Consider the following 24,682-nt stretch of genomic DNA (forward strand, 5'->3'; position numbering starts at 1 on the left):
CCTAAATAATATAAGGGGAGGATGTGGAATTAAATTTGGGTTTGAAATCTTAGATAAGTAATCCTTGCTTTTTTGTCTTAACGATAATCTTTATTCTCCGCTAGAGTCGAGTCGGACCAACATGACTCTAGCAACATTGAGCATGTTATCAGATTGCCAGAGGTTTGCCTCATTTACAGAGAATTGCTCTGTAGTGTTATCACCCGAATTGTATGGTAGTTAGTTTATACAAAAAAACAAATCAACATCAGTTTAAAGTCATTCATGAAAGAGATTTTGTCTAGGACTCAGGAGAGAAGGACTTGAGGGAAAATAAACAAAGATCTGATAATGCTCTAGTACTGTGAGACTTTTATAAAGATCACAGAGACTAAAAGACAACTGTGATGGCTTATTGTGAATATGTTTCATGAGAACTTAGCACACAACAGCTAACAAGCCCTGATGATTAGCTAGCTCGCGAATTATGGGTGATCTTCACAGCTATAGTGTGAATGAGTATTGTAATGAAAAGGAAGTGACTGTTTTTTTTTTCTTTTCAAAGAGCTGAATTTAAAGAGAAGACTTGACTAAGAAAGAGGAGCATATCCAGGAAGAGAGATGTTTGTTTAGTAGTGGGTGTAATCAGATTCTGAAGCAAGTTCTCATCGGAAAGTACAGCTGCAATGCCTGTGATGAATGCTTAGGTTTTGTGAGAGCCATCAGAAAGATTTGTATCTCAGTTTATTTTCTCATAGAGGGATAAAATACTGTGTGAAATTCTAAATATAAGGACAAAAAAAAAATTCTGTGAAGATACTAAAAAAAACATTCATTATAAATATATATAATTGTTTACAATTTTTTTAAATAGAGTGCAACAGTTGGGATCCAGAACTAAAAATCCCATTCATTATAGCATAATTGATCAAAGACAGGCCTCATATATAACTGAAATTAATGTCTTTAAATGAATAGCTTTGTATTCCTCCATTTTCTTAATTCAATTATGTCATTCACAAAGTTGCATGGGATTGTAGTTCCCTCTCTGCTCTAACCTACGTAGGTTTGTAACAAATTTGCATAATGCCAGCCTTTGGTCTTCATTGGCTACCCACAATCAATGTCTACTTTGACCTTCAAACACTGTAGTTGTAGCTAAGACTGCAGAGTTGGTTCATGTTGTCAACATGTCTGTTTTCTGCCCTGCGAAAGCAAATCCACTTGGCAAAGGATGAGGACTCACGCTGGAATTGATACTGTAAAACTGACGCCATCATAGTTAATATTTGTATCACTGTGTATCACACACTGTAAACGGTTAACTAATCACAACAGACTGGGCCATGTGACCAATGAGAGCAGAGTAGACCAATCATAACAGACTGAGCCATGTGACCAATAACAGCAGAGTAGACCAATCACAACAGACTGGGGCATCTGACCAATCAGAATAGAGGAGGCTCTTGGAAAGGAGATATTTAGAGAGACTGAATCCTTGATTGAACCACTTCAGAGACTGTGAGAAAAGAGTTGATGCAGCAATGTAAATTATGAGAAAATGTGAGTGTTTAAATGTTTTAAATATTTAAACTATTTAGATATTGCACATATGCTTAGGTTACAGTTTAATTACACAAATGAGCACTGAGCAATACTTACTATATGGTTAAAGTTAGGGTTGGGGTGTGGTTTAGGTCTAATTATACATAATATACTGTTATTACTACAGTAAGGACATGTAACAACACGTTCAAATAAAGTGTTATCTACAGAATTCTTATACTGTATATTGTCGCTGTCGGGTAAACCTTCTATCTCCAAAACTGCTACTTTTCAACTGTAGGAAATGAAAAATGCACTGTATTTTTTTAAATAATTGAACACTGTGATGTTGATAATGATATTGGTGCTTTATATGTGATCAAACACTTGCATGTGTCATTATATTATTAACATTATTTATTTACAAATAACATTGATTATGAATTGTTTACAAAAAAACAAGCTAAAATAGAGTTAAAAGGTTTGTGACCAGCACATTTCTGAGAATTTCAGACATAAGTGTTTTGTCCATCACTAGAATGGCAGCATCTGAGGCAGAAAGTGTTACGTTTTAATCAAATGGCTACTGGCTACGACCCAACAATACGAAAAGAAATACATTATCATGCTTATTAAATGTCTGCTTGCCAAATAAATGAAACTAGCAAAGCTATAGATCATTAATATTATACAGTTTAGCGATTATTAGAATTTTGACAGCAGAATGCCACCATTGACCAATCACAATCAAGTATCCCAGAGAAACACGTGATAAAACGTAATTTCCACAATCAAACCTTTAAGAATATAATGCAAATGTCAAGTTATGAAAATCTGAAATCTGAAAATGAGTGTTTAAACGCAATGTTTTAAACACCATTTTAGAAGCACTGCTTTGAGTCTTTGAATTCAAACATGTTGAAATCTAAGACCGCATACCTTCAGCAGCTTGTGAAACAGTCATGAGAGTTCCTGAGTTCCTGTGGTTGACCTTCGTGGAGGTGATGACTTGGCGTAAGGGGTCCTGAGAGACCTCATAGCTCACATAGCTAGAGTCAGTTCAACCGCAGCTGGTTACTTCTTCAACAGCTGTTCATGTTGGACTGGATTTAAATGTATTCAAGTTTACATAAGAATGTGGCAACACAGGACATGTATATTATGGACTTAAATGTCAAACAATGCGCATAAAAAGAGTTTTCTTTGGTAAACCACAGTCCACACAATAATGAGCTGACTAAAGCATAAACTAAAATCCTGTTTTAGGTTCAGCTGGTACATTTAGGCTACATTCTCCCAGCAGCAGTTTGTAGTGCTAAATATGGTTTACTGTGTGGTACGGATTGACTATAACTGAATTGACCTCAAATTTGTGAGCATTGTGTTTTTTAATGTGGGGTTTTGGAAGTTCACAAAGATGTAGATAGCAGCTATGTGTCACCCGACCCAAAGGTTTAAGATCCAGTTGCTGTCTTCCATAGAGATCCTTCCACCAGTTTTATACTCTAAATGAAGCAGTCTAATCCGCTACAAAGGATTAAACAAAAATTGGTCAGAAAGTCTCCCAAGCACATCCAAACCCCTTCGTAAGACTAGCTTTGTCAGACTTGGAGACCAGCTAACCACCATAGGCTGTTTCTTTTTCAGCAGGGCAATTAAAAATGCTGGTTAAATATGAATTGATGGATGAACTCACACCTCAATTGGACCCATTTATTAGATTACATTACTCTCCTGGTGTTGTGCATGTTGCCATCTTTGATATGCACTTTATTCATAGAGTGCAGTGATGAGAACATCACCCTCATTTCCTCGACAAAAACCCAATAAGATTTTTGGTTACACGTTATTTTAAGGTGTCGTTGTTACAGTGGAATTATATATTTAAGTACTAAGTAATATTAATTAACAACATAGGCTTAGGGTAGGATTAGGGTTTGGTTGAGGGTAGTTGTGTGTAATTATGCATAATATACTGTTATTACTATGGGTACATGTAACATAACAAGGATACTGTCAAACAAAGTGTTACCAATTTTCCGATTTACTTTTGGATTATGGCAGAAAATAAGCTCCGTGACCAACTAAAGTTTATGATTCTTACATGTTTGGTTGATGATATTCACAAATGAACTCAGATTTTATGAAAGTTGAAGCCTAAATACAATCACAGAAGTAAAAAGCTTAAGTTAATGAACTACACCGTTGTCTCAGAACTTCAACGTCACCACTATTACACTTCTGACAATTCTTTCAGTCTTTATTTAAAATCTACAAGGTGGAGCATTTGAGTTAGAATAGCACAAGTATAAACACAAAGAGGCAGTAAAAGTCAACTAGTGAGTATATGAGTTTACCAATTCAGCGTGGGGATAGTTAAGGCTCCAATATACTTCAGGTGAAAACTTTATAGGGTTCAATTCGCTATAACTAATTATTAACTGTGACTTTTGCCTCAATAAATTACTGCTTAGTAATAGTTAGTAAGGTAGTTGTTAAGTTTGGGTATTGGGGATTAAGGATGGATGTAGAATATGGTCATGCAGAATAAGGCATTAAAATGTGTTTATAAGTACTAATAAACAGCTGATATCCTAGTAAAATGCATGCTAATAACTAGTAACTAGTTAATAGTGAGAATTGGATCCTAAACTAAAGTTTACCCAAAGAACAAATTGGCGTGATGTCATTTAGAACAAAATTAGGCAAAAGCAAAGTTCGTTTGGAGTTCCTTTCAAGCTAACTTTCTGGTAAACACCCTTGAACTACCATTGGTTTGTGGTGATTATGTAATAAGTAGGTGTGAGTAGAAGTTGCTTTATAGTAGAAGTTGTAATTCTAATTGAAAGAGACACTAACACAGTTTTTTCTTTAAAAAATCATGAGTGGGGTATTACTAGTGGGGGTTCCATCCTCCTATTTTATGCTCATTTTGGGATATCGCATAAAAGAACTGTTGGAATCAAACACCAAAAAAAAAAAAAACATATGCGCTCAATTGAGACTGATACATTTATTAACACTTTATTTTAGGGTTCAGTTCTCGCTATTAACTAGTTGCTTACTAGCATGCATATTACTAGGATATTGGCTGTTTATTAGTACTTATAAAGTACATATTAATGCCTTATTCTGCATGACCTTATTCTACATCCCTTAATCCTACCCAATACCTAAACTTCTAAACTATTAATAAGCAGTAAATTAGGAGTTTTTTTAGGCAAAAGTCATAATTAATAGTGAAAATACTGTATGTTCCCCATACAAAAGTGTTACCATAATTTTTTTTAGCCGATAGGAAAACATGCGCATAAACTACCATGGAAACACATTACCAAATAAATTCCTTGATGCGCATCAAAAAAATGATGTGGCTTTGTGCGATGGGACGGCATAACTGGACTAAACAGTGGACCGATCTTTTTCCACGTTTCGTCTGCACGCTCTGAGATGCAATTATTATATACAGTGGCTTCTCCTACTTTTCTTAGTGATATTTAGAGCCAGTTTATTAGAAAGTGACGCAACTTTGGATGGATGGCTTTGGAAAGTATTGTATGTCACAAAATAAAGACCTTGTTTCAGGCATTCAACCAAAAAACTTTGGGAAGATGGAAACGGAAGTACACAAATGCTTGTTTCCAGGTTTTCCAGGTCTAACTGTGCTGAACCATGCTAGTAGAATGCATGTTTTGATGCCACCACTCAGGATTGGTCACTTGTCTGTTTCCTAGATACCAGTCTCTCTGTAGCTGGCCAAGCATGTTCCTATCTAGATCAATGACCTTACCATAGAACATGTTTCTGCCTTACAGTCTAAAGCCATGAGAGAGAGATGGCTTCTGCAGGGAACACCAGCGGTGCCACAAGAGGAAGAGGAAAGTCGTAGGAAACAGGTCGAGCAAGATGAACTTCACGTCAAAACACTAGAAGATGCCATTCACAGGTACAATAATGCTTTTCAGATTATTCAGTATTTACTGAACACTTTGCACTGATCTCATCTTAGTAAATAACTGATGTTTCTTTGGGTTATATGTTTATTTCCTGCAACTGCAACCATTAAGCAACCACTGTCCCAAACACTAGAGTCATTTCCTCCAGACTTCAGTGGGATCTGTATTTCTGCTAAGCTTTGCTTTTAATTATGAGAACTTCAAAGCTGCTCCGTTTAAGCTCATCTGGTAGAAGCATTTGAAGATCTGCAGATGCCATTTTAAGATTCCTCATATGGGACGCATTGCCAAACCAATGTGCATTTCAGTTGATTGCTCGGCAGCCGGATATTTTGACAATCACACAATGTTGTTGCTTCGAAAACAAGATGTTATGACTTTGTGACGTGCTAGAAAACCACCTCGATTGTGGTAGGACTGTTACACGTGATACTAACCATGGCTGCGGTGTACGTTAATCAATATGATATGCTTGAATAGAATGCACTTTATTTGACAGTACGTGCACTTACAGTGTACTTACCTAAGAAAATACTGGGTAATATAAGGTAACTACATGGGTTAAGGTTAGGTTTAGGGAGTAGGTTCAGGGTTGTACCTAGTTATTACCCAGTTATTGCAACTACTATTATAAGTACATAGTATGTACATGGGGAACAAGACTATAAAATAAAGTGCAACCCTTGAATCTAGTCACAAACAAAACTGGAACTAGATTTTTACAATCTAATAAGAAGATATGCAAAAACAAGAAACAGATGCACATAAGCATATACTAATAAAATATCTTTCCATGCCTGTTCATAAAATGCACATTCTTTTCCATTAATTTGATACAGGAGTTCCCATGGCTAAGGCTCTAGAACAGTAAATAATCCAACTATAAGTGTTAGAACATTGGAATATTCCAACATAAAACTGCTGTGAAAATTGGTGCTCTTGGAAACTATGTTGACTTAATTGAGGTATACTGTATTAGCATGTGTTTTTTTTATTATTAAAGAAAGCCAGGAGAGTCTTTTGGTTCCTCTCATAATATCTTAAAAGGCTGAAGTTTAATGTCTCAAGACCTCTGAATGTCTGCTCAAACCAGCAGGAGCTACACTTGCCTAAAGAGATTGGTTATCTCAAGAGTTTGAAATGGAATTTGTCTGGTTTTGATGGAATCAATTGTTTTTCAAATATTTCAAGTGAGTTGTGTGGGAGTGTTTGGAAGATGTTTGGATTTTGAAAAACTCCTATTACATAAGTTATGTGCTACCTTTTGGTCCTCAGAAGTGATTATGTAATCAGTTAGTTTGTGATTGAAGTGGATGATGCTCTTACGCTCTGTTTGACAGCAATGAGTGGATGCTCTGATTTACATCATTGAGTTGACTGGGGATTTGCCCTTCCATGATGTCATCCATGGAAAGTTAACGTCCGATCCATTGTTTAGATTTTATTAAAACTCTGAGGTGGGCTTCCTCTCTGCACAGGATGTCATCTTAGAATTTCTGTTTGGAATGTTAAAGTTTTCCCAAAGTAAACACAGTGGTGTCATATCTCAAATTAGTTTGCATCAGTTATGACAGTAGAATAGTAGAATCTTGACAGGAGATGCTGTTTGCTTTAAGATAGATCATTCTACTAAGGAACTATTATACTCTTTTGGGAAATGTAATGTGTGCAGCAATAGTGTACTGTTGAACAACCAATGCAAAGTAACTATTTTTATCCATCAGACGATCAGAATATTTCTATCTTTGTAAGAGAGTCCCAATCAATCATCTGGTGGATGTTGGACACAAAACTCAAATTCTAATCTTGAGTTTTGTTTAAGGCACAAAGTAGCAAGTAAACCAGATATCCACAGGCATAATTGTATTCTGCTGTTCTTTCTGAGTTACAATATATCTGTTTAATAACAAGTCTTTAATATTTTGGGAACAAAGAAGTTCAGATTAAAAGGTTTACACCCAATATAATAATTTTAAGATTTCAGAAGACGCCTCCTGTAGGTTTGCTCTCCTACTCATTTTACGTCATTGAACAGCAGCACAATTTGCATTTACTCTCACTTACAGTCACTTGAAAACATCCTTGGGCTGTGAGCTCCCATTTGTCATTGGAAGGGTAATTTAGTCAAATGGACAGGGCGACTGTTCAGAAGATTATGTGGCTGTGCTGGTTGTGGGTGGCAGGTGATATTTCCTGGTCTGGTGGGTGTGGGTGACGGGGCAGGGTAGACTTGCACAGAAAACTCTCTGTCAGGACAGCGGCAGGAATGAAGGAATAGAACCGCCTCTGTGGCAGAAGTATGAGATTGAGGGAGTGGCTGGTGGCTATTTCTGTACCCTGCAGAGGAGATTCTCCAAAATAAATGGGTACTCAAGACTTTTTTACTCATGAGTTGATAAAAAAGAATGAACTTACTGCATAGTTAAAGAAGTGTTACATGTTAAAGTGGATCTATTATGCTATTTTAAAGGTTCCTAATTTTGTTTTGGAGGTCTCCTACAACGAGTTTACAATCATCTAAGGTCAAAAAACACTTAATTTACTAATAATATACATTGCAGCATCTCCTCTTTTCTCACACTGTCTGAAATAGTTTGATAAAGGATTCGGTTTCTCTAGACCCCTCCTTTCACAATAGGCCCAGTCTATTGTGATTGGTCAGCTCTACTCTGATTGGTCAGCTGACCCTGTTGTGATTGGTCTACTCTGCTCTGATTGTTCAGATGACCCAGTCTTTTGTGGTTGGTTTACTCTGCCTTGATTAGTCAGATGACCCAGTCTGTTGTGATTGGTCTAATCTGATCTGATTGGTCAGATGGCTCAGTCTGTTGTGATTGCTCTACTCTGCTCTGATTGGTCAGATGGCTCAGTCTGTTGTGATTGGTCTACTCTGCTCTGATTGGTCAGATGGCTCAGTCTGTTGTGATTGGTCTACTCGGCTCTGATTGGTCAGATGGCTCAGTCTGTTGTAATTGGTCTACTCTGCTCTGATTGGTCAGATGGCTCAGTCTGTTGTGATTGGTCTACTCGGCTCTGATTGGTCAGATGATCCAGTCTGTTGTGATTGGTCTACTCTGATCAGATTGGTCAGATGACCCCGTCTGTTGTGATTGGTCTACTCTGCTCTGATTGGTCAGATGACCCAGTCTGTTGTGATTGGTTTACTCTGATCTGATTGGTCAGATGGCTCAGTCTGTTGTTATTGGTCAACTCTGCTATGATTGGTCAGATGACCCAGTCTGTTGTGATTGGTTTACTCTGATCTGATTGGTTAGATGGCTCAGTCTGTTGTGATTGGTCTACTCTGCTCTGATTGGTCAGATGACCCAATCTGTCGTGATTGGTTTACGCTGATCTGATTGGTCAGATTGATCAGTCTGTTGTTATTGGTCTACTCTGATCTGATTGGTCAGATGACCCAGTCTGTTGTGATTGGTCTTCTCTGCTCTGATTGGTCAGATGACCCAGTCTGTTGTGATTGGTCTACTCTTATCTGATTGGTCAGATGGCTCAGTCTGTTGTGATTGGTCTACTCTGCTCTGATTGGTCAGATGGCTCAGTCTGTTGTGATTGGTCTACTCTGCTCTGATTGGTCAGATGGCTCAGTCTGTTGTGATTGGTCTACTCTTATCTGATTGGTCAGATGGCTCAGTCTGTTGTGATTGGTCTACTCTGCTCTGATTGGTCAGATGGCTCAGTCTGTTGTGATTGGTCTACTCTGCTCTGATTGGTCAGATGGCTCAGTCTGTTGTGATTGGTCTACTCTGCTCTTATTGGTCAGATGGCTCAGTCTGTTGTGATTGGTCTACTCTGATCTGATTGGTCAGATGACCCAGTCTGTTGTGATTGGTCTACTCTGCTCTGATTGGTCAGATGACCCAATCTGTTGTGATTGGTCTTCTCTGATCTGATTGGTCAGATGGCTCAGTCTGTTGTGATTGGTCTACTCTGATCTGATTGGTCAGATGACCCAATCTGTTGTGATTGGTCTACTCTGATCTGATTGATCAGATGACCCAATCTGTTGTGATTGGTCTTCTCTGCTCTGGGTGGCAGGTGGTCCAATCTTTTGTGATTGGTCTACGCTGCTCTGATTTGTCAGATGTCCCAATGACAGCCAATGAAGGCCATAGGTTGGCATTATGCAAATTTGTTACAATCCTACTTATATTAGAACAGGAAGACTGGAATTTGAACTTCCATTATAAATGTATTTTAGTTTAAATGATTTACTATGGTAATTGACAGCATGAAACACGGGCAGTTAACTGTTGTTTTGCAGTCTAAAGAAGAAAGATTGTGAGTGGGAAGGTTTTTAGATACTTGTACAAGAATGCATGTCAGCAGATGAAACAGCATTATCGACAGATGGCTACAATTTTGAAATAGGCAAATATTGTCTTAAACAAATTAATCAGCCTAACAATAAACCGCTCGCTCACACACACACACACAAAATCTAATCATGAGGTTATGCCTGCCTCATAACAGTAACTGTTTCAAAAGAAGAAGAAAAAAGAAAAATAAATAATGTCAAAGCATGCAAAACAAGAACATTGGTGTAAATGGTTTTGGATGTAGTTCTGGTGGTTTTAACTATAGCCTCTGCTGAACAGCAATGAATCTCTTGTGAGGGCAGACTTCTCCTGAAAACTTATCATTACAGAAGACATCCCAGCCACTGAGTCTAAAGTAAAGCTCTGACTACTAGGCTTTCCAGGAAAAATGTGGCGTTGACAAGATACTAACTCAGTCATAAAGCTCCCTCCCTGACACATCTGCACACACACTGGTTATACAACTGTGTGATATTAGCTCCTAATATGGTGAAAAGAATGTGTAAGGTCTTTCGTCCTGCACTGGAGAAAAGACAGACTTAAAAATAAACAATACCTCATGGTTTCAGATAAGACCGTCTGCTATTACTATAGTAAGACCTCCTAATGTAGCATGAGCTACTGAATTTATTTCCCTGAGTCAGTCAGCATTGAATATGTTTCGGCTCAAGAACAGTGTTATTGTACCATTGAGATACTATTATAGTTTTTATTAATAGATTGAATTTTTATTTTTTATTTTTTTATAGTTACATTTTTAGTAATTTTGTATTGTGTTTTGTCATTTATTATTATTATTATTATTTTATATGTCTAATAGTTTTTATTAATTTGATTTCAGTTGTAGTTATTTTAGACCATCCAGTTAAACTACATGGAAAAGAAAATTGCCTTGGCAACTAGCTGAAATAAGTTAAGTTTTTTTTAGTGATCCATCGATTATATATATATATACAGTATATATTATTTCAGTTAATGTTTAATATATTTCAAGTAAGATTTTTTTTTCAGTTTTAATTAATTATAGAATAACCCTGCTCGAGAACAATTGATATCAACAATTAAAATGATTTGATTTATGTTTTTTTAGATCAGTGTTATTTTACCTCATGGTACCTGGAGCACTTTCATTTTCTTCAATATTTAGCAAGAGAATATTGAGGTAAATGTATGCAGTATTTTTCTGCTGTTACCAACAAAGTCACAGATGGATTCATTGAGCCATAATGAGTGTTGCCTTAGAAACAAGTTGTTTCTGCGTCTGTGAACAGAAGAATCTCCATGTTGTCGTTTCATGATTATATTAACAACAAAGACACGATGTGAACACTGCAGAAGTCCTAGAGATCTGCCTTAGAGGCCTTTAGATTTGACATCTGGTAAACTGGACAGGAAGCATTCAGTCATGTGTTGTCATGGGAACAGGATGGGGGGCGGGGGGCTAATAAACCCTGTCTGAGTACAGGTACATCGCTGGATATTGATGATGAGCTCACGGCAGTTTCACAATTTATTCTAGCGTTTTTATTCTATCATTTCATTCAGTAACATTAGGCAGATTGTATTGATATGCTGTTTAATGTTGATGATCACATCATTTTTACATATGCATCTGCTTACATATGCTATCACTTGTTTCTGCTTCTTCTTCGCATGTGCTCTGATCTGGAGATTCAGTAATCTTTCAGAAGATGTGTAATAACAATAATAACCGTATAACAGTGAAAACATGTTAAGCTGGACATGTCCGTTAATGGCGCGGAAAGAGGTAATATTGTTGTGTTGACTGACTGTGTCAATAAATTAATTTGTATGAACTTAATGAAATTGTCTTGATAACTTGGGCAGTGCTTTTCTAGTTCCCAGCATGTTTTGCACTGATAAGGAGAATGGTTATTTGATTTATTTTTTTTAGTGAAGGGAAAGACCTGTTTATTGCAGTTAAGTTTGACATTTTAAAGGAGTTTCTGTAATGTTGAAGTTTTTTTTGTTTTGTTTTTTTTTTTTCGTTGTGCTGAAGAGTAGATGACATGAAGGTAAACACTATATTGACTCTATAAGCAATGACTGCGTTAATGACAGATCTTACTTGTTCAGTAAAGACACATTAAATAAGATATATTAAGATATGCTATTGTAGCTGTGGATTTTAACTGAAATAGATAAGATTAATTAGTTCCAGGACTACTTTAACTTCATTTTTTGAGTAATCAACTTAAAAATTTGTGTTTATGCTACAAAATATGAAGTTCCTCTAACTCAGAGTAGTTTGTTGGTTGAATGTAATTTCATTCAAATTTGTCATATGCAAATTCTTGCATTGATTTTTGTTGTTGTTGTTGAGCAAAATTTTTTCCCCCAAACATAATTCAAATGCTGCTGTGAATCAGTAAAAAAAAAAAGTCAATAGTGTCATTATTCAGCTGAGGTCAGTTCAGTGTTGATTCAGTTCAGTTCAATAACTATGTAAAGTTTCAATTAAAATGGTTAAAAAAATGATATGGTGCAGTCACATTAGTGGAATTTGTGAAAAAACGTCTATTATCAGAAGTGTCATGTTCAGTTTTGGGGGTAAAGCATTACAAGTAACACAAGTTACATACACAACAGATTACTTTTTTCAAGTTTGTGGGAACATGATGGGTCTTGTATTGTTCTAGACTAAATGTGAGCATTTACTCCTTTCATTTGCACAAAAACAGATTCAGTATTCATAAAAATGAATAAAAACAGTGAAATAAAACTTTTAAATTACAAAAATATACGTTATGCTTTTAATATCACTTTATTAACCAATGTCTTTGCTGCTGCCCTTCACTGACCCAATATAGCCTTATGAATAAATGTCTTTTGATAAACTTTCATTTTTTCGTATAATTTTTATTTTAAGAGTGTTGCCCTCTACTGTACAGGCGTGAATTTGCATTTTTGGTGTGAAAGGGCCTTTTGCCAAAATAGAATTTTGTATTTTTTGTATTTATTTTATTTTTTTTTTAATTAAAAAACAAACAAGCAAGCCCAGCCCAGGTTAGAAAAAGTATTGCTAAACACTTTACTTCGCATAAAAAGTAAAACAATTAGGTATTTTTTAGGGAGTAATGCAATATTGTAATGGATTACTTTCAAAAGTAACTTTCCCCGACACGGTAACAATGTATTAGGAAGTCACTTTCAAACCAATCAGTTTTCTGTCGGTTAACATAGCAAATTCACATGACCAACTTATGCTGGATTTGAACTGAATTTGAACTGAAATGACTGGGTTTTTCAAAAAAAAAATCACCAAACAACAGTATACTGTGATTGAGCTTAATGGTTATTATGTACTTTACGTACTGTAATTTAGGCTGGTAATAAAATCGTAAAATCATTTATATTACATCATTTTTACTGTAATGCGTAAAAATGATAAAAAATCACTGTAGAATAGTGGGAATAGCTTTTGTCGCTCAGAGAGCCAATAGGAGAAAATGATGCAGCGTGAGAAATCATGCAGGAAGTAGGAGGTGGGTGTGAGGCCTGTATGAGCTCATCCAGACACTGCAGAAGATGCACTCTTGACCTCTGACTACGCTTTGGAACAAGAAAAAAGGGGGACAAAAAAGTCTGCTTTTTAAATGAGTCATATCGTCAACACCCATCGTACTGTAGCTTACAGGCAGTGTGACACAAATGATCGTTTTCATCCAGTTCTTTACTGACTGAAAACATAATATTGAAATATTGAATAACCGATAAATCTACTAGATAATAATGTGGTTCAAATCAAGCTTTCCGTGCTTATTTTAGATATTTGCACATGGAAGTGCTGTAATAGCAGTTATTGAAGAAAACATATAGCAAGTGAAAGGGTCTAGTATATACAATAACACCTCACAGAAACGCTCCATTCATACAGTAGTTATGGATGTTGATGCTCCTGTGTGACAGATTTCCTGTTTCTCGTTTTCCTACAGTTACAAAATAAAAGTCTTTGTGGTTATTCGTGCAAGTTGTTTCTGTTCCATGACAGCTTTGGACATGACTGTAATGCAGCGTTACGAAACTCAAACCGAGAGATATAAATCCAGAAAAGTATAACATAATGCTTTGCAGCAAACACACTTGATGAATATAAGAGAATAAGGGATACCAGCCTATTGTCATTTGAGGATGTTGTCGCTTGCGGAAACAAAGCAAAAGTCCAATTGCAGGAATGTTTTAATTTTAAATCTGCTTTGTTTGCGTGTGAGGGTTTTTTCTTATTTTTATGAATTCTGTACTTTTTTGTGTTCTCCATACTAATATTTCAAACAGAAATCATTGTATTGTGTAATAGCTGTTTGGCTGAACAAGTGAACACAATAAAACATTATTGACAAACAAAAGATTTTTTTAATTTTTGTAAATTAAGATAAATTTGAAAAAAGTGTAAGGGTATTTTACACCCTGTGTAAGGGTCAGATTGGAGCAAGTAATATCATGTTTTATGTTATCATTTTATTAATTATGATTGATTACTATTGTTTACTATAATAATGTAATCAATTTCTATTAATCAAAACAAAAAACATATTTTTTACTATTTAAATGTGTATAAAAACTATATTACATAGCTTTTAATGCACTGTAAAAAAAAATCAGGTCTCCAATTGAAAATTTTCTAGTGACTGATCACATCTAAATTTTTTATTTGGCCAAATTGAATTTCTGTTAATTAAATTGCATCAATTCACAGAAATTCAATTTGGCTAACTGAAAATTTAAGATGTGATCGGTCACTAGAAAATTTTCAATTGGAGATCTGAATTTTTTTTACAGTGTACACTTTAAAACATGTATAATGAAATATTGCATTTTTCCTTCAGTATTTCATATTTCATACAAAGTTATTGTTTATCTGTTGTGACAACTTACCCCATACCGCATGCCTTAAAACATGTTTAATGAACTTATGTCATAATTTCTCTTGGTCAATAATAGTGTAAAAGTTTTAATAGCTTAACTAAAATACTTCAATTGGCCTAAACAGAAATTACATTTCAAAAATGAATTTACCCTATGAAATTCAAATAATAAAAAAAAATTCTCCCTATATGAATCGTAAAATGTTATGTGTGATTACTGATCAAGATATATGCTTGAAGAATACAGTTTATACTTGCTTTGACATTATTCCACCACAAGATGGCCTTGAAGAATGGGCTCTTTGACTTTCTGTTATTAGTATCTTGCCATAACAGCTCCACACTTGTGCTTCCTGGGGCTCTAGTTTTGAAAGAAAGCAAGTTGCATATGTAGTCATTCCAATATTTTAGTTCTGGGTGTAATGACCTTCCATAGACAGTGCAGCTAAAATTCACTTGCCCAAGTGTCAACTTACAAACTGTAGCAACTTTTGACATCCCCATAAATAAAAATAAGACCCTTTAAAAGAATAATCGGATGATGCGGTTATTTTTACTTTACTTTTCTATTCTATTCATATCTACTTTTCTATTTTCATTCATATTTATTTTTCTATTTAATTGTTTCTCTTAAAACATATCATAGTATTTGATTATTTATGTATTTATTTATTTGTTTGTTTTGTTTGTTTGTTTACTTTTTTTAAATAGTTAAAGGAATAATTACTTACTATGAATTATATCTATCTATCTATCTATCTATCTATCTATCTATCTATCTATCTATCTATCTATCTATCTATCTATCTATCTATCTATCTATCTATCTATCTATCTATCTATCTATCTATCTATCTATCTATCTATCTATCTATCTATCTATCTATCTATCTATCTATCTATCTATCTATCTATCTATCTATATATATATATATATATATATATATATATATAATAAATAAAAATTGGTCTGGGGGAGCAGGGGTATTCTGCCTAACATCTCTTTTCGACACTTTTCCACAAACTATAGACAAACAAATAAGTTTCCTTTTAAATGGATTTGATCTTAAAAATCAAACAAAAAGTTCAGACAGTGCCACATGTTGATGCATTCATGGTCATCCATTATGTTTGTATACATAGATAGCACATGTCTTTTTGTAGAAGGAATTTTTGTCAGGAGTCGTGGGAAGGCTCCTTCTCCTTTGTTATTGCAGACCACGTAACCTCAGTGATCCAAACAATAGCAGGAAATTCTCATGGGCGGAGGCAGTGTGGGTTCCTCTGCCGGCAGTTTCCTCATTGGCTGCCAGCATTCACAATGAGTGAGAATGGAGTCCGTTGGGAAAAGTGGAATATGCATGGCTTAATTGACACTAAAAGGATATGTCTCATTCATCTCCAGAATGTGTGCACACGACTGTACATTCCATACAATGATTTTATTCAATGGGCAACACATCTGCATGGGGTGAGAAAGTTCAAAGCACTGATAATGTCAGATTTGATTTTCTTTAAACGGATACTTCACCCAAAAATGAAAATTAGCCCATGATTTACTCACCCTCATGTCATCCTATGTGTATATGACGTTCTTCTTTCAGACGAATACAATCAGAGTTAAATTTTAAAAAAAATCTGGCTCTTCCATGCTTTATAATGGCAGTCCATAAAAGTGCATCTATCCATCATAAAAGTGCTCCACACATCTCTGGGGGGTTAATAAAGGCCTTCTGAAGCGAAGTGATGTGTTTTTGTAAGAAAAATATCCATATTTAAAACTTTTGTACCACTTGTATTTGTCTGAAAGAAGATTTCATATACAGGATGGCTTGAGGGTGAGTAAATCATGGGCTAATTTAAATTTTTTGGTGAACTGTCCCTTTAAGAAGGAAAGAGCACTGACATGCCTGATTTTGTTTCTTCCATGTGGTGCAAAAGGAGAAAGCAGAATGTCTAGGCTGCCTTTTTCCATAGAACATGATTACAAAAAAAGTAAAAGTATCATAAAAGTCCTGCACTATATTAGAAGTATTCTGAAGCCATGTACACTGTAAAAAAAATGATCAGTTGACTTGAAAAAAATTAAGAAACCCATTTGCCTTAAAATGATTAAGTAAATAAACTTGATGCGTAATTTTCAAGTTTACATAAATTAATTTTTTCAATACGCATAAAGTTTATTTACTTAATCATTGTAAACTGATTGAAACTAAATAACTGATTGTAACTAAACTTCATTGTAAACTAAATAATTTACTTAATCATTGTAAACTGGCAACTGGTTTCTTCACTTTTTTGAAACTTTGCATTCATAAACATTTTGTGAGGGAACGCAAAGGTTTTTTAAGCCAATGCAAAGTTTCTTTGGGAATGCAAAACTTTTGTGAGAAAACAATACAACACTGAAATATATTTTTCCCTCCCATCTGATATTTTTCCACCACCATGTCCCTTTAGGGGCTCTAGCTTGCAACATTAATAAAAATCAGAAATGTTTTTTGAGCAGCAAAATCCTCATATTAGAATGATTTCTGAAGGATCATGTAAAACTGAAGACTGGAGTAATGAAACGTCTCGGTTACGTATGTAACCCTCGTTCCCTGAGGAGGGAACAGAGACGTACGTTAGTGACTAACGAATGGGGGTTTCGCCTAGAAGCCAATCACCTTCGAGATATTTAACAGCGCCCAATGGCAGTGCCAATGCCATGGGCATGCGGAATTTGCATGAGTAACTCCGCCCCACCTCGTGGGTATATAAGGAAGTACGCTGGCAACATTGCATTATGTATCTGCTGCGGAGCAAAGATCTGAACTCCGTGTTCCAGCAGCACAGCTGACGTGGCAGAGGAACGTACGTCTCCGTTCCCTCCTCAGGGAACGAGGGTTACATACGTAACCGAGACGTTCCCTTTCGTTCAGTCACTACGACGTACGTTAGTGACTAACGAATGGGGGATCCTATTCAACAACGCCACTCAGCTGTCATCCAGTGCCCTGCGTAAGTGTGAGATCCCGCCACTTAAGGCCGTAGGACTCCCACTTAACGCAGGAATACCAAGGTACACTGGGAAGCATATCCCAGTGAGGGAATGCCAAAATGCCTACCTGTAGGGAGGACTTAGAGAGTACACATATGACCCGCTGAGGGCTGCATATGGGAAACTCTAGGGTACCAGCCGAAGGTGGATTTTTAACCCTAGGGGTGGCAGGGACTTGCCAAGGGAAAGACACCTGCTCACTGAGGAGGCTTACGGTGGAAATACTCGTGTGGGGGTCGCCGGAGGGGAACCATGCACACGGGGCACCTGGCCGGACATGAGGGTCTGGGCTCGAGAGGGCAGACTGAACTGATGTCGGCGTCGACAGTGCTGGAGGAGCTCAGGGCTCTCGTGGAACTCACCTGAGGAAAATATCGCACTTATCCCATCCGTGGAGAGGAATGGCGAGCAAGCGAAGACACCCGAGCCTGGTCCACTACCGGCCACTAGTAGAGGCGAGTATATAATCGGACACTGGCTCCACTCGGAGATTGTAGAATCTGGCGAATGTGTTCGGTGTCGCCCAGCCTGCAGCCCTGCAGATGTCTGTTAGCGAGGCACCATGCGCTAAAGCCCAAGAGGAGGCCACACTCCGAGTGGAGTGTGCCCTCACACCAAGGGGACATGGACAACCTTGCTGCTAGTAAGCCAAAACAATGGTGTCCAACATCCAGTGAGACAACCTCTGCTTTGAGAGAGCTCTTCCCTTCCGCTCTCCACCATAACAGACAAAGAGCTGGTCTGAGGTCCTGAACACTGTGTCATGTGTACGTAAGCACGGAGAGCGCGTACTGGACAGAGCAATGCCAAGGCTGGGTCTGCCTCCTCCAAAGGCAGCGCTTGCAGGTTCACCACCTGATCTCTGAATGGGGTGGTAGGAACCTTGGGCACATATCCAGGCCGGGGTCTCAGGATCACGTTAGCCGAGTTAGCCGGCCCGAATTCCAGGCACGCTTGGCGGGAAGAGCACCAGGTGACGAAGAGGTTCCACTTCAACGCATAGGCGTGTCGTGTAGACTCTGCCCTAGCGGAAGTGATGGTGGCGACCACCGTAGGTGGCAGGCCACTCAAACCTGCCGCGTCCCGTCCAGAAGCCACATGTGGAGCTTCCAGAACGCTGGACGCGGGTGCCATAGAGTGCCCCGTCTCTGAGAGAGGAGGTCTGGTCTCAGAGGAATAGGCCAGGGAGGGGCTGTCGCAAGGAGTAGCAGTTCTGAGAACCAGGTCTGGCCGTGCCAATACGGGGTGACCAAAATTACCTGCTCCTTGTCCTCCCTGATCTTGCACAGTACCCGTGCGAGAAGGCTCACTGGGGGGAACGCATATAAGCGCAGGTCCCGTGGCCAGCTGTGCGCCAGTGCATCCATACTGAGCGTGCCCTCGGTCAGAGAATGGTACAGGCTGCAATGGGAAGAGTTGTGGGAGGCAAACAGATCTACCTGCACGTCGCCAAACTGTTCCCAAATCAGCTGGACCGCCTGGGGATGGAGTCTCCATTCTCCAGGAAGTGGCTGAATCCGTGAGAGCTCGTCGGCTGCATGGTTCAGTTCTCCCGGGATGTGGACAGCACGAAGGGACCTCAGGTGCTTCTGACTCCATAAAACGAGATGGCGGGCGAGTTGAGACATACAGCGGGAGCGTGAACCGAGTCGATCTCCATACCGAGAAAAGAGATCCTCTGTTTGCTCTTCTCCCAGTTGACCCGAAGGCCCAGACGGGCTAAGTGATGGAGCACTAAATCTCTGTGTCCGCAAACCTGCTCTCGAGAGTGACTCATTATGAGCCAGTCGTCGAGGTAGTCCAGGATGCGAACCCCGTGCTGCCGGAGAGGCGCAAGGGCTGCCTCGACAATCTTCGTAAAGACGCGAGGGGACAGAGATAGCCCGAATGGGAGGACCGCGTACTGATATCCCCGCCCCTCGAAGGCAAACCATAGGAACGGTCTGTGTCAAGGTAGGATGGAGACATGGAAGTAGGCGTCCTTCAGGTCGATCGCTGCAAACCATTCGTCCAGACGAACTCATTCGAAAAGGCGTTTCGCTGTCAACATCTTGAACGGAACCCTGTGTAGGTAACAGTTCAAGATGCGTAGGTCCAGGATTGGTCTTAACCCACCGGTCTTTTTGGGTACAATGAAGTAGGGGCTGTAGAACACCGGACTTCATCTCGGCTGGAGGGACAGGCTCGATTGCACCCTTCGCCAGTAGGGTGGCAAACTTCGCTCGCATGACAGGGGCATTGGCCCCGACCATAGTAAAGCGGACTCCCCAGAAGCAGGGAGGAGCCTGCGCGAACTGAATCGCGTAGCCGCACCTGACTGTCTTCGCGACCCAGCGGGACAGTCCCGGAATCTGAAGCCAGGCTCCCAGGAACTGCACCAGCGGGGTCATTCGGACTACAGGCGTACCCGGTGTGGGGCAGCGATGCAGTGTTACCGGCCCGGACAAGGGAGGCTGTTGGGCGTCCCGGTGTGGGGGCACGGTTAACGACTGCGTCCTGACAGAGGAGACCAGGGAAGGACGCACGTTCCACTGGGGTCTGCTCTGCCAGGGGGCTGGCGACAGAGAGGGATGCGAGTGGCGGGACCCGTGGGTGGCGCGCACCGTCATCACCGATCTCTGGGGGCTCAGGGATGGGAGTGTTAATTCTTTCTTTGACCAAATTAGGGTCAAACAAAGGAACAAAGGATTCTCCCCCGGCACTCCACCGGGGGAAGGAGTGGTCCTGCTACCATCTCCTGGAAAGAATTTCCCATCCCTGAGCTGTCCGTCTCAGGAGCGCCGCTTGGCCTGGCGTTTAGTGGGGCGCGGGGCGAACTGAGGGGACTGGGACGCCTTCCTACGGCTTCCTCCACGACCCGGCCCGGGTGTAGGCTTCTGCTTGGACCGGGCGGGAGGGGCGGGAACCTTAGGAGGGCGTCCTCGGCGGCGAGCAGGCTGAGGCGACTGTGACGGCGGCTGGGTGGAGGCAGCAGCTGGCCGCCGGGGCAGTATATGTTTAATAGCCTCAGTCTGCTTCTGGGCGGTTGAAAACTGTTGGGCGAACTTTTCAACTGCTCCGCCGAAGAGGCCAGCCTGGGATATGGGGGCATCGAGGAAACGTGTCCGCTCGCTGTCCCGCATATCGGCCAGGTTTAGCCACAGATGTCGCTCCTGGACCACATTTGTGGACATCACTTGACTCAGGGAGCGTGCGGTCACCTTTGTCGCCCGGAGGGCGAGGTCAGTGGCGGCACGCAGCTCGTCCACGAGCCCCGGATCAACTCCACCCTCGTGCATGTCCTTGAGGATCCTGGCCTGGTAGACCTGGAGGATCGCCATGGCATGCAAAGAGGCAGCTGCCTGCCCCGCTGCTCTGTGTGATTTCGCCACCAAGGTTGATGTGAATCAACAGGCTTTGGAGGGGTGCTTAGGGTCGCCACGCCATGTTGAAGCGCTCTGCGGACACAGTTGCATCGCAACAGAACATTCAACTGGGGGGACCCTAGTGTACCCATTGGCCACGGCCCCATCAAGGGTGGAGAAGGCGGAGATGGTTGCCGAACGTTCACAGGAAGACAGCGGGGACTTCCAGGACCGCGCAACCTCCTCATGCAGCTCGGGAAAGCAAGGTATTGGGGGCGGGGACTGACGTGTGTCAGCGCGGGTCCCCAAAAACCAATCATCGAGCCGCGAGCGCTCGGGACATGGCGGAGGGTTCCACTCTATCCCTAGACTCGCAGCTGCCCGAGACAACATGGCTGTCAGCTCTGGGTCCGACTCGGGCAATGCTGGCGCGCCCGAAGGGTTTTGGCGCGCCCTTGAGTCTTGATCGCAGCACCGCGATGGTCATGTTCCCGCAGTGGGAACATGACTCATCCACAAACGCTGCTTGAGCATGCTGAACGCCCAAGCATACCAAGCAGAGATTGTGCCCATCGGACGGACTCAACGACCGGCCACACCCAGAAGTACACGGGCGAGACATCCTGAAAAGGACGTGCCATGTGTAAGCTCTTTTATGAGAGAAAGCTTCGCAGAGACGCCGAAGCGCCCAGGGACCACACACCAGCTGTCAGACGGACCACTGCGCAGATCAGCAGGCAGGCAGTATGCGATCACTGGAACACGCCGTAGACACCAACGCCTCTGGAAAGCTGTTCGTCTCGAAGGCTGACAAAGACTCAGTTAGCAGGCTTGAAGGAGTGAAGAGATACTCTTGGCTCCAAAGCAGAAACATAATGCGATGTTGCCAGCGTACTTCCTTATATACCCACGAGGTGGGGCGGAGTTACGCATGCAAATTCCGCATGGCATTGGCACTGCCATTGGGCGCTGTTAAATACCTCGAAGGTGATTGGCTTCTAGGCGAAACCCCCATTCGTTAGTCACTAAAGTACGTCATAGTGACTGAACAAAAGGGAACTGAAAATTCAGCTTTGATCACAGGAAGTTTTTTCCTCCCATCTCATTTTTCTTTTTTTTTCCATCACCATGTCCCTTTAGGGGCTGTGTAGAAAATTGTCATTTTAAATTGTAATAATGTTTCACAATATTGCTGTTTTTAAAAAATCATAGAACATCATTTTAAAAAATGGGGAAAAAAACTTACAAACAACAAACGTTGAATGGTAGTGTACTTAAAAAGGTTAAAATGCAACCTCGTCACATCTCTAGTTGCATTATTGGTGCACTTATCTCCATGTGAAACAATCTCTGCATTTCTGAAGAATTTATTTAGCATGTTATTAATTAATTTCAGTAATTTTATGTACTGATTTTTAAAAAATGGTTATGGTTTATTGTGTTTTTGTAGATTGGAATCAGAAATCTGTCTCTTGGAGAATGAAGAATCACAGATCTCGGCTAAAGAACAGGTTCTCCGAGAGCGACTGCGGGAAACAGAGAGATCTATTGAAGATCTACAGAAGGTAAGTGATCCTCATCACAGAAGAACACAGAGTGGCCTCAAAAATTGACTTCAGCCACAAATAAAACATCTGAATATACTTGCATTAGGCAAAATATCAAAGCAAGTATAATTTCTTTTAATAGAAGATGGGATAATGTTTAAACTGATCGACTACAACTGTGGTTACTCTGCTTAAACTTGAGGGTTACTGTGTTCAAGTCCTCCTGGAAACTTTATGAGTTGGAACGTCATAATCACAACATGAAATTCGATTCAAATCACTCTAGTCAACGTGGTGATGTATCCTCTCTTAATTAACTGCAAAAAATACAGCAAGATTTTTAAACGCTATACTTCTACAAAAAAAAAAAAAGTGTGTTTTTGCTTTTTTATGTTTTTAATCAATTTATGAAACCACTGTAAACTATATCATTACATGTTCTATTGTAAATGTATAATACTTCCTGTTTTCACGTTTTATTCTACAACAAAAAATGTATCAGTTCCACCCAACATGTGATTTGTTTTTAAAGCTTTGACTGCGAAATAGGACAACAGAGGTTGTTAGGGTCATTAAATGTACCAAACAGGAAAATTTATTTAGCTCTATTAGTATCCACCATGATTTCTCACTCACATGACTTGAACACATGTCAACACAAGGAAATGTCTCATAAAGGTCCAAATTTGTTCAAAATTAGTGAAGTTTGTATTTTATTTTATTTTCTTCTTCCAATGAATAATTCTGCAAACCTGTTTGAAACCAGTCATTATTATTTCAATTATTTTGATTAGTCCACTTTAAAAATTCTACTAACTATAAGTAACTTAGCAACTACATGTCAACTAACTATCATTAGAGTATTAGTAGACTATTAAATTAGGTTCAGGTTTAAAGAATGGTTTAAAATTTGTCATTTAATATTAACTTCTTTTTTATTGAATGATATATAAATATATATATATATATATATATAAATTTTGGCCATTTTTGAGACAATGCTGAATTGATTTTGAACCCGGCAGCACAATAACAAAATAAATCACATTACAAAGAAGTTATTGATTGCATTTTAAGCAGTAAGTTTTACATCAAATCACATTAATGATGTTAAACCAGACAATGCCCGGCAATTTAGTGACATCCTTCAGTTGTGGTCTGGACTGGTCTTGAGATAAAATCCTGAGTCCTCTAACTCTAACTCTGAGACCTTTGCATTGAGAAATGCAATCGAGACCGAGACAAGACCAAGACCTTCAAAAAATGGTCTTAAGACCAGTCTTGAGTACTACAACACTACATCCTAGGGGTTGAATTACTTAAGATGTTTTAAATCAACATTTATGTGATTAAAGTCAAGTCGACCTAGACGCTGATGGCGCCATTAACAAACAAATAAGCCTGAATCTCGAGCTGAGACTCGATCGTGGGTTATGGCATACAACACAGCGCTGCCCACTAGGCTATTGCTCCTACATAACAGCTTATTTTATCAGTTATTTTGTCTTTGGCTTGCTATATTTCTCACAGGCTTCTGCTTGATCTAAATCAGATACAGATTAAGTTGCACAATAATGATTACATGTACATGAATGCATTAATGAGAGAGTGATTGCGTGTGAATTAATTCTAGCATCTCTCTACTAATAGTGAAGCTGTGGGTTTTAGTTACTAAGAAATATATGATAGAACTTTCCAGCTTCAAATTTTTTTTTTTGATAAATCACATAACAGTGTTGGCAATACATTTCTGCTCTACTAAATGTTCAACCCATTCTCACTCCCAAGGCGTCAAAATCCGAAGCATGGTCAAGTGCCTTCCGCGTCACAATGAAGAAACAATATAAAACACGTAACAGGCAAATACAAGTACAGTCACATGTATTTATTGCAAAAACTGACTAAAAACAGTATAAAACTATTCTTCTGAAGTCACACGATGTCTTTAAGTAAAGAACATAGTTGATCTTAATGTTTTAATCGTTGAGATGATGATCCCGCCGCTCCGTGAACGCACTCATTCATATCTCATTCAAATAATACAC

General features: G+C 39.4%; 1 protein-coding gene across 7 annotated transcripts in view; it reads left to right on the forward strand.

Moving 5' to 3' along the window:
- The window catches only part of palm2akap2 (PALM2 and AKAP2 fusion), a 145,206-nt gene that overhangs the window by 40,382 nt on the left and 80,142 nt on the right, over positions 1 to 24,682 (forward strand). For all 7 annotated transcript variants that reach the window (XM_079803917.1, XM_079803916.1, XM_079803919.1 and 4 more), the window contains 2 exons: positions 5,340 to 5,470; positions 22,541 to 22,655. In XM_079803917.1, the coding sequence (XP_079660043.1) occupies positions 5,340 to 5,470; positions 22,541 to 22,655 (246 nt within the window). The remainder of the gene's footprint in view (positions 1 to 5,339; positions 5,471 to 22,540; positions 22,656 to 24,682) is intronic.

Source organism: Gobio gobio, assembly GCF_949357685.1.
Source record: "Gobio gobio genome assembly, chromosome: 22".
In the NCBI taxonomy this organism is placed as follows: Eukaryota; Metazoa; Chordata; class Actinopteri; order Cypriniformes; family Gobionidae; genus Gobio; species Gobio gobio.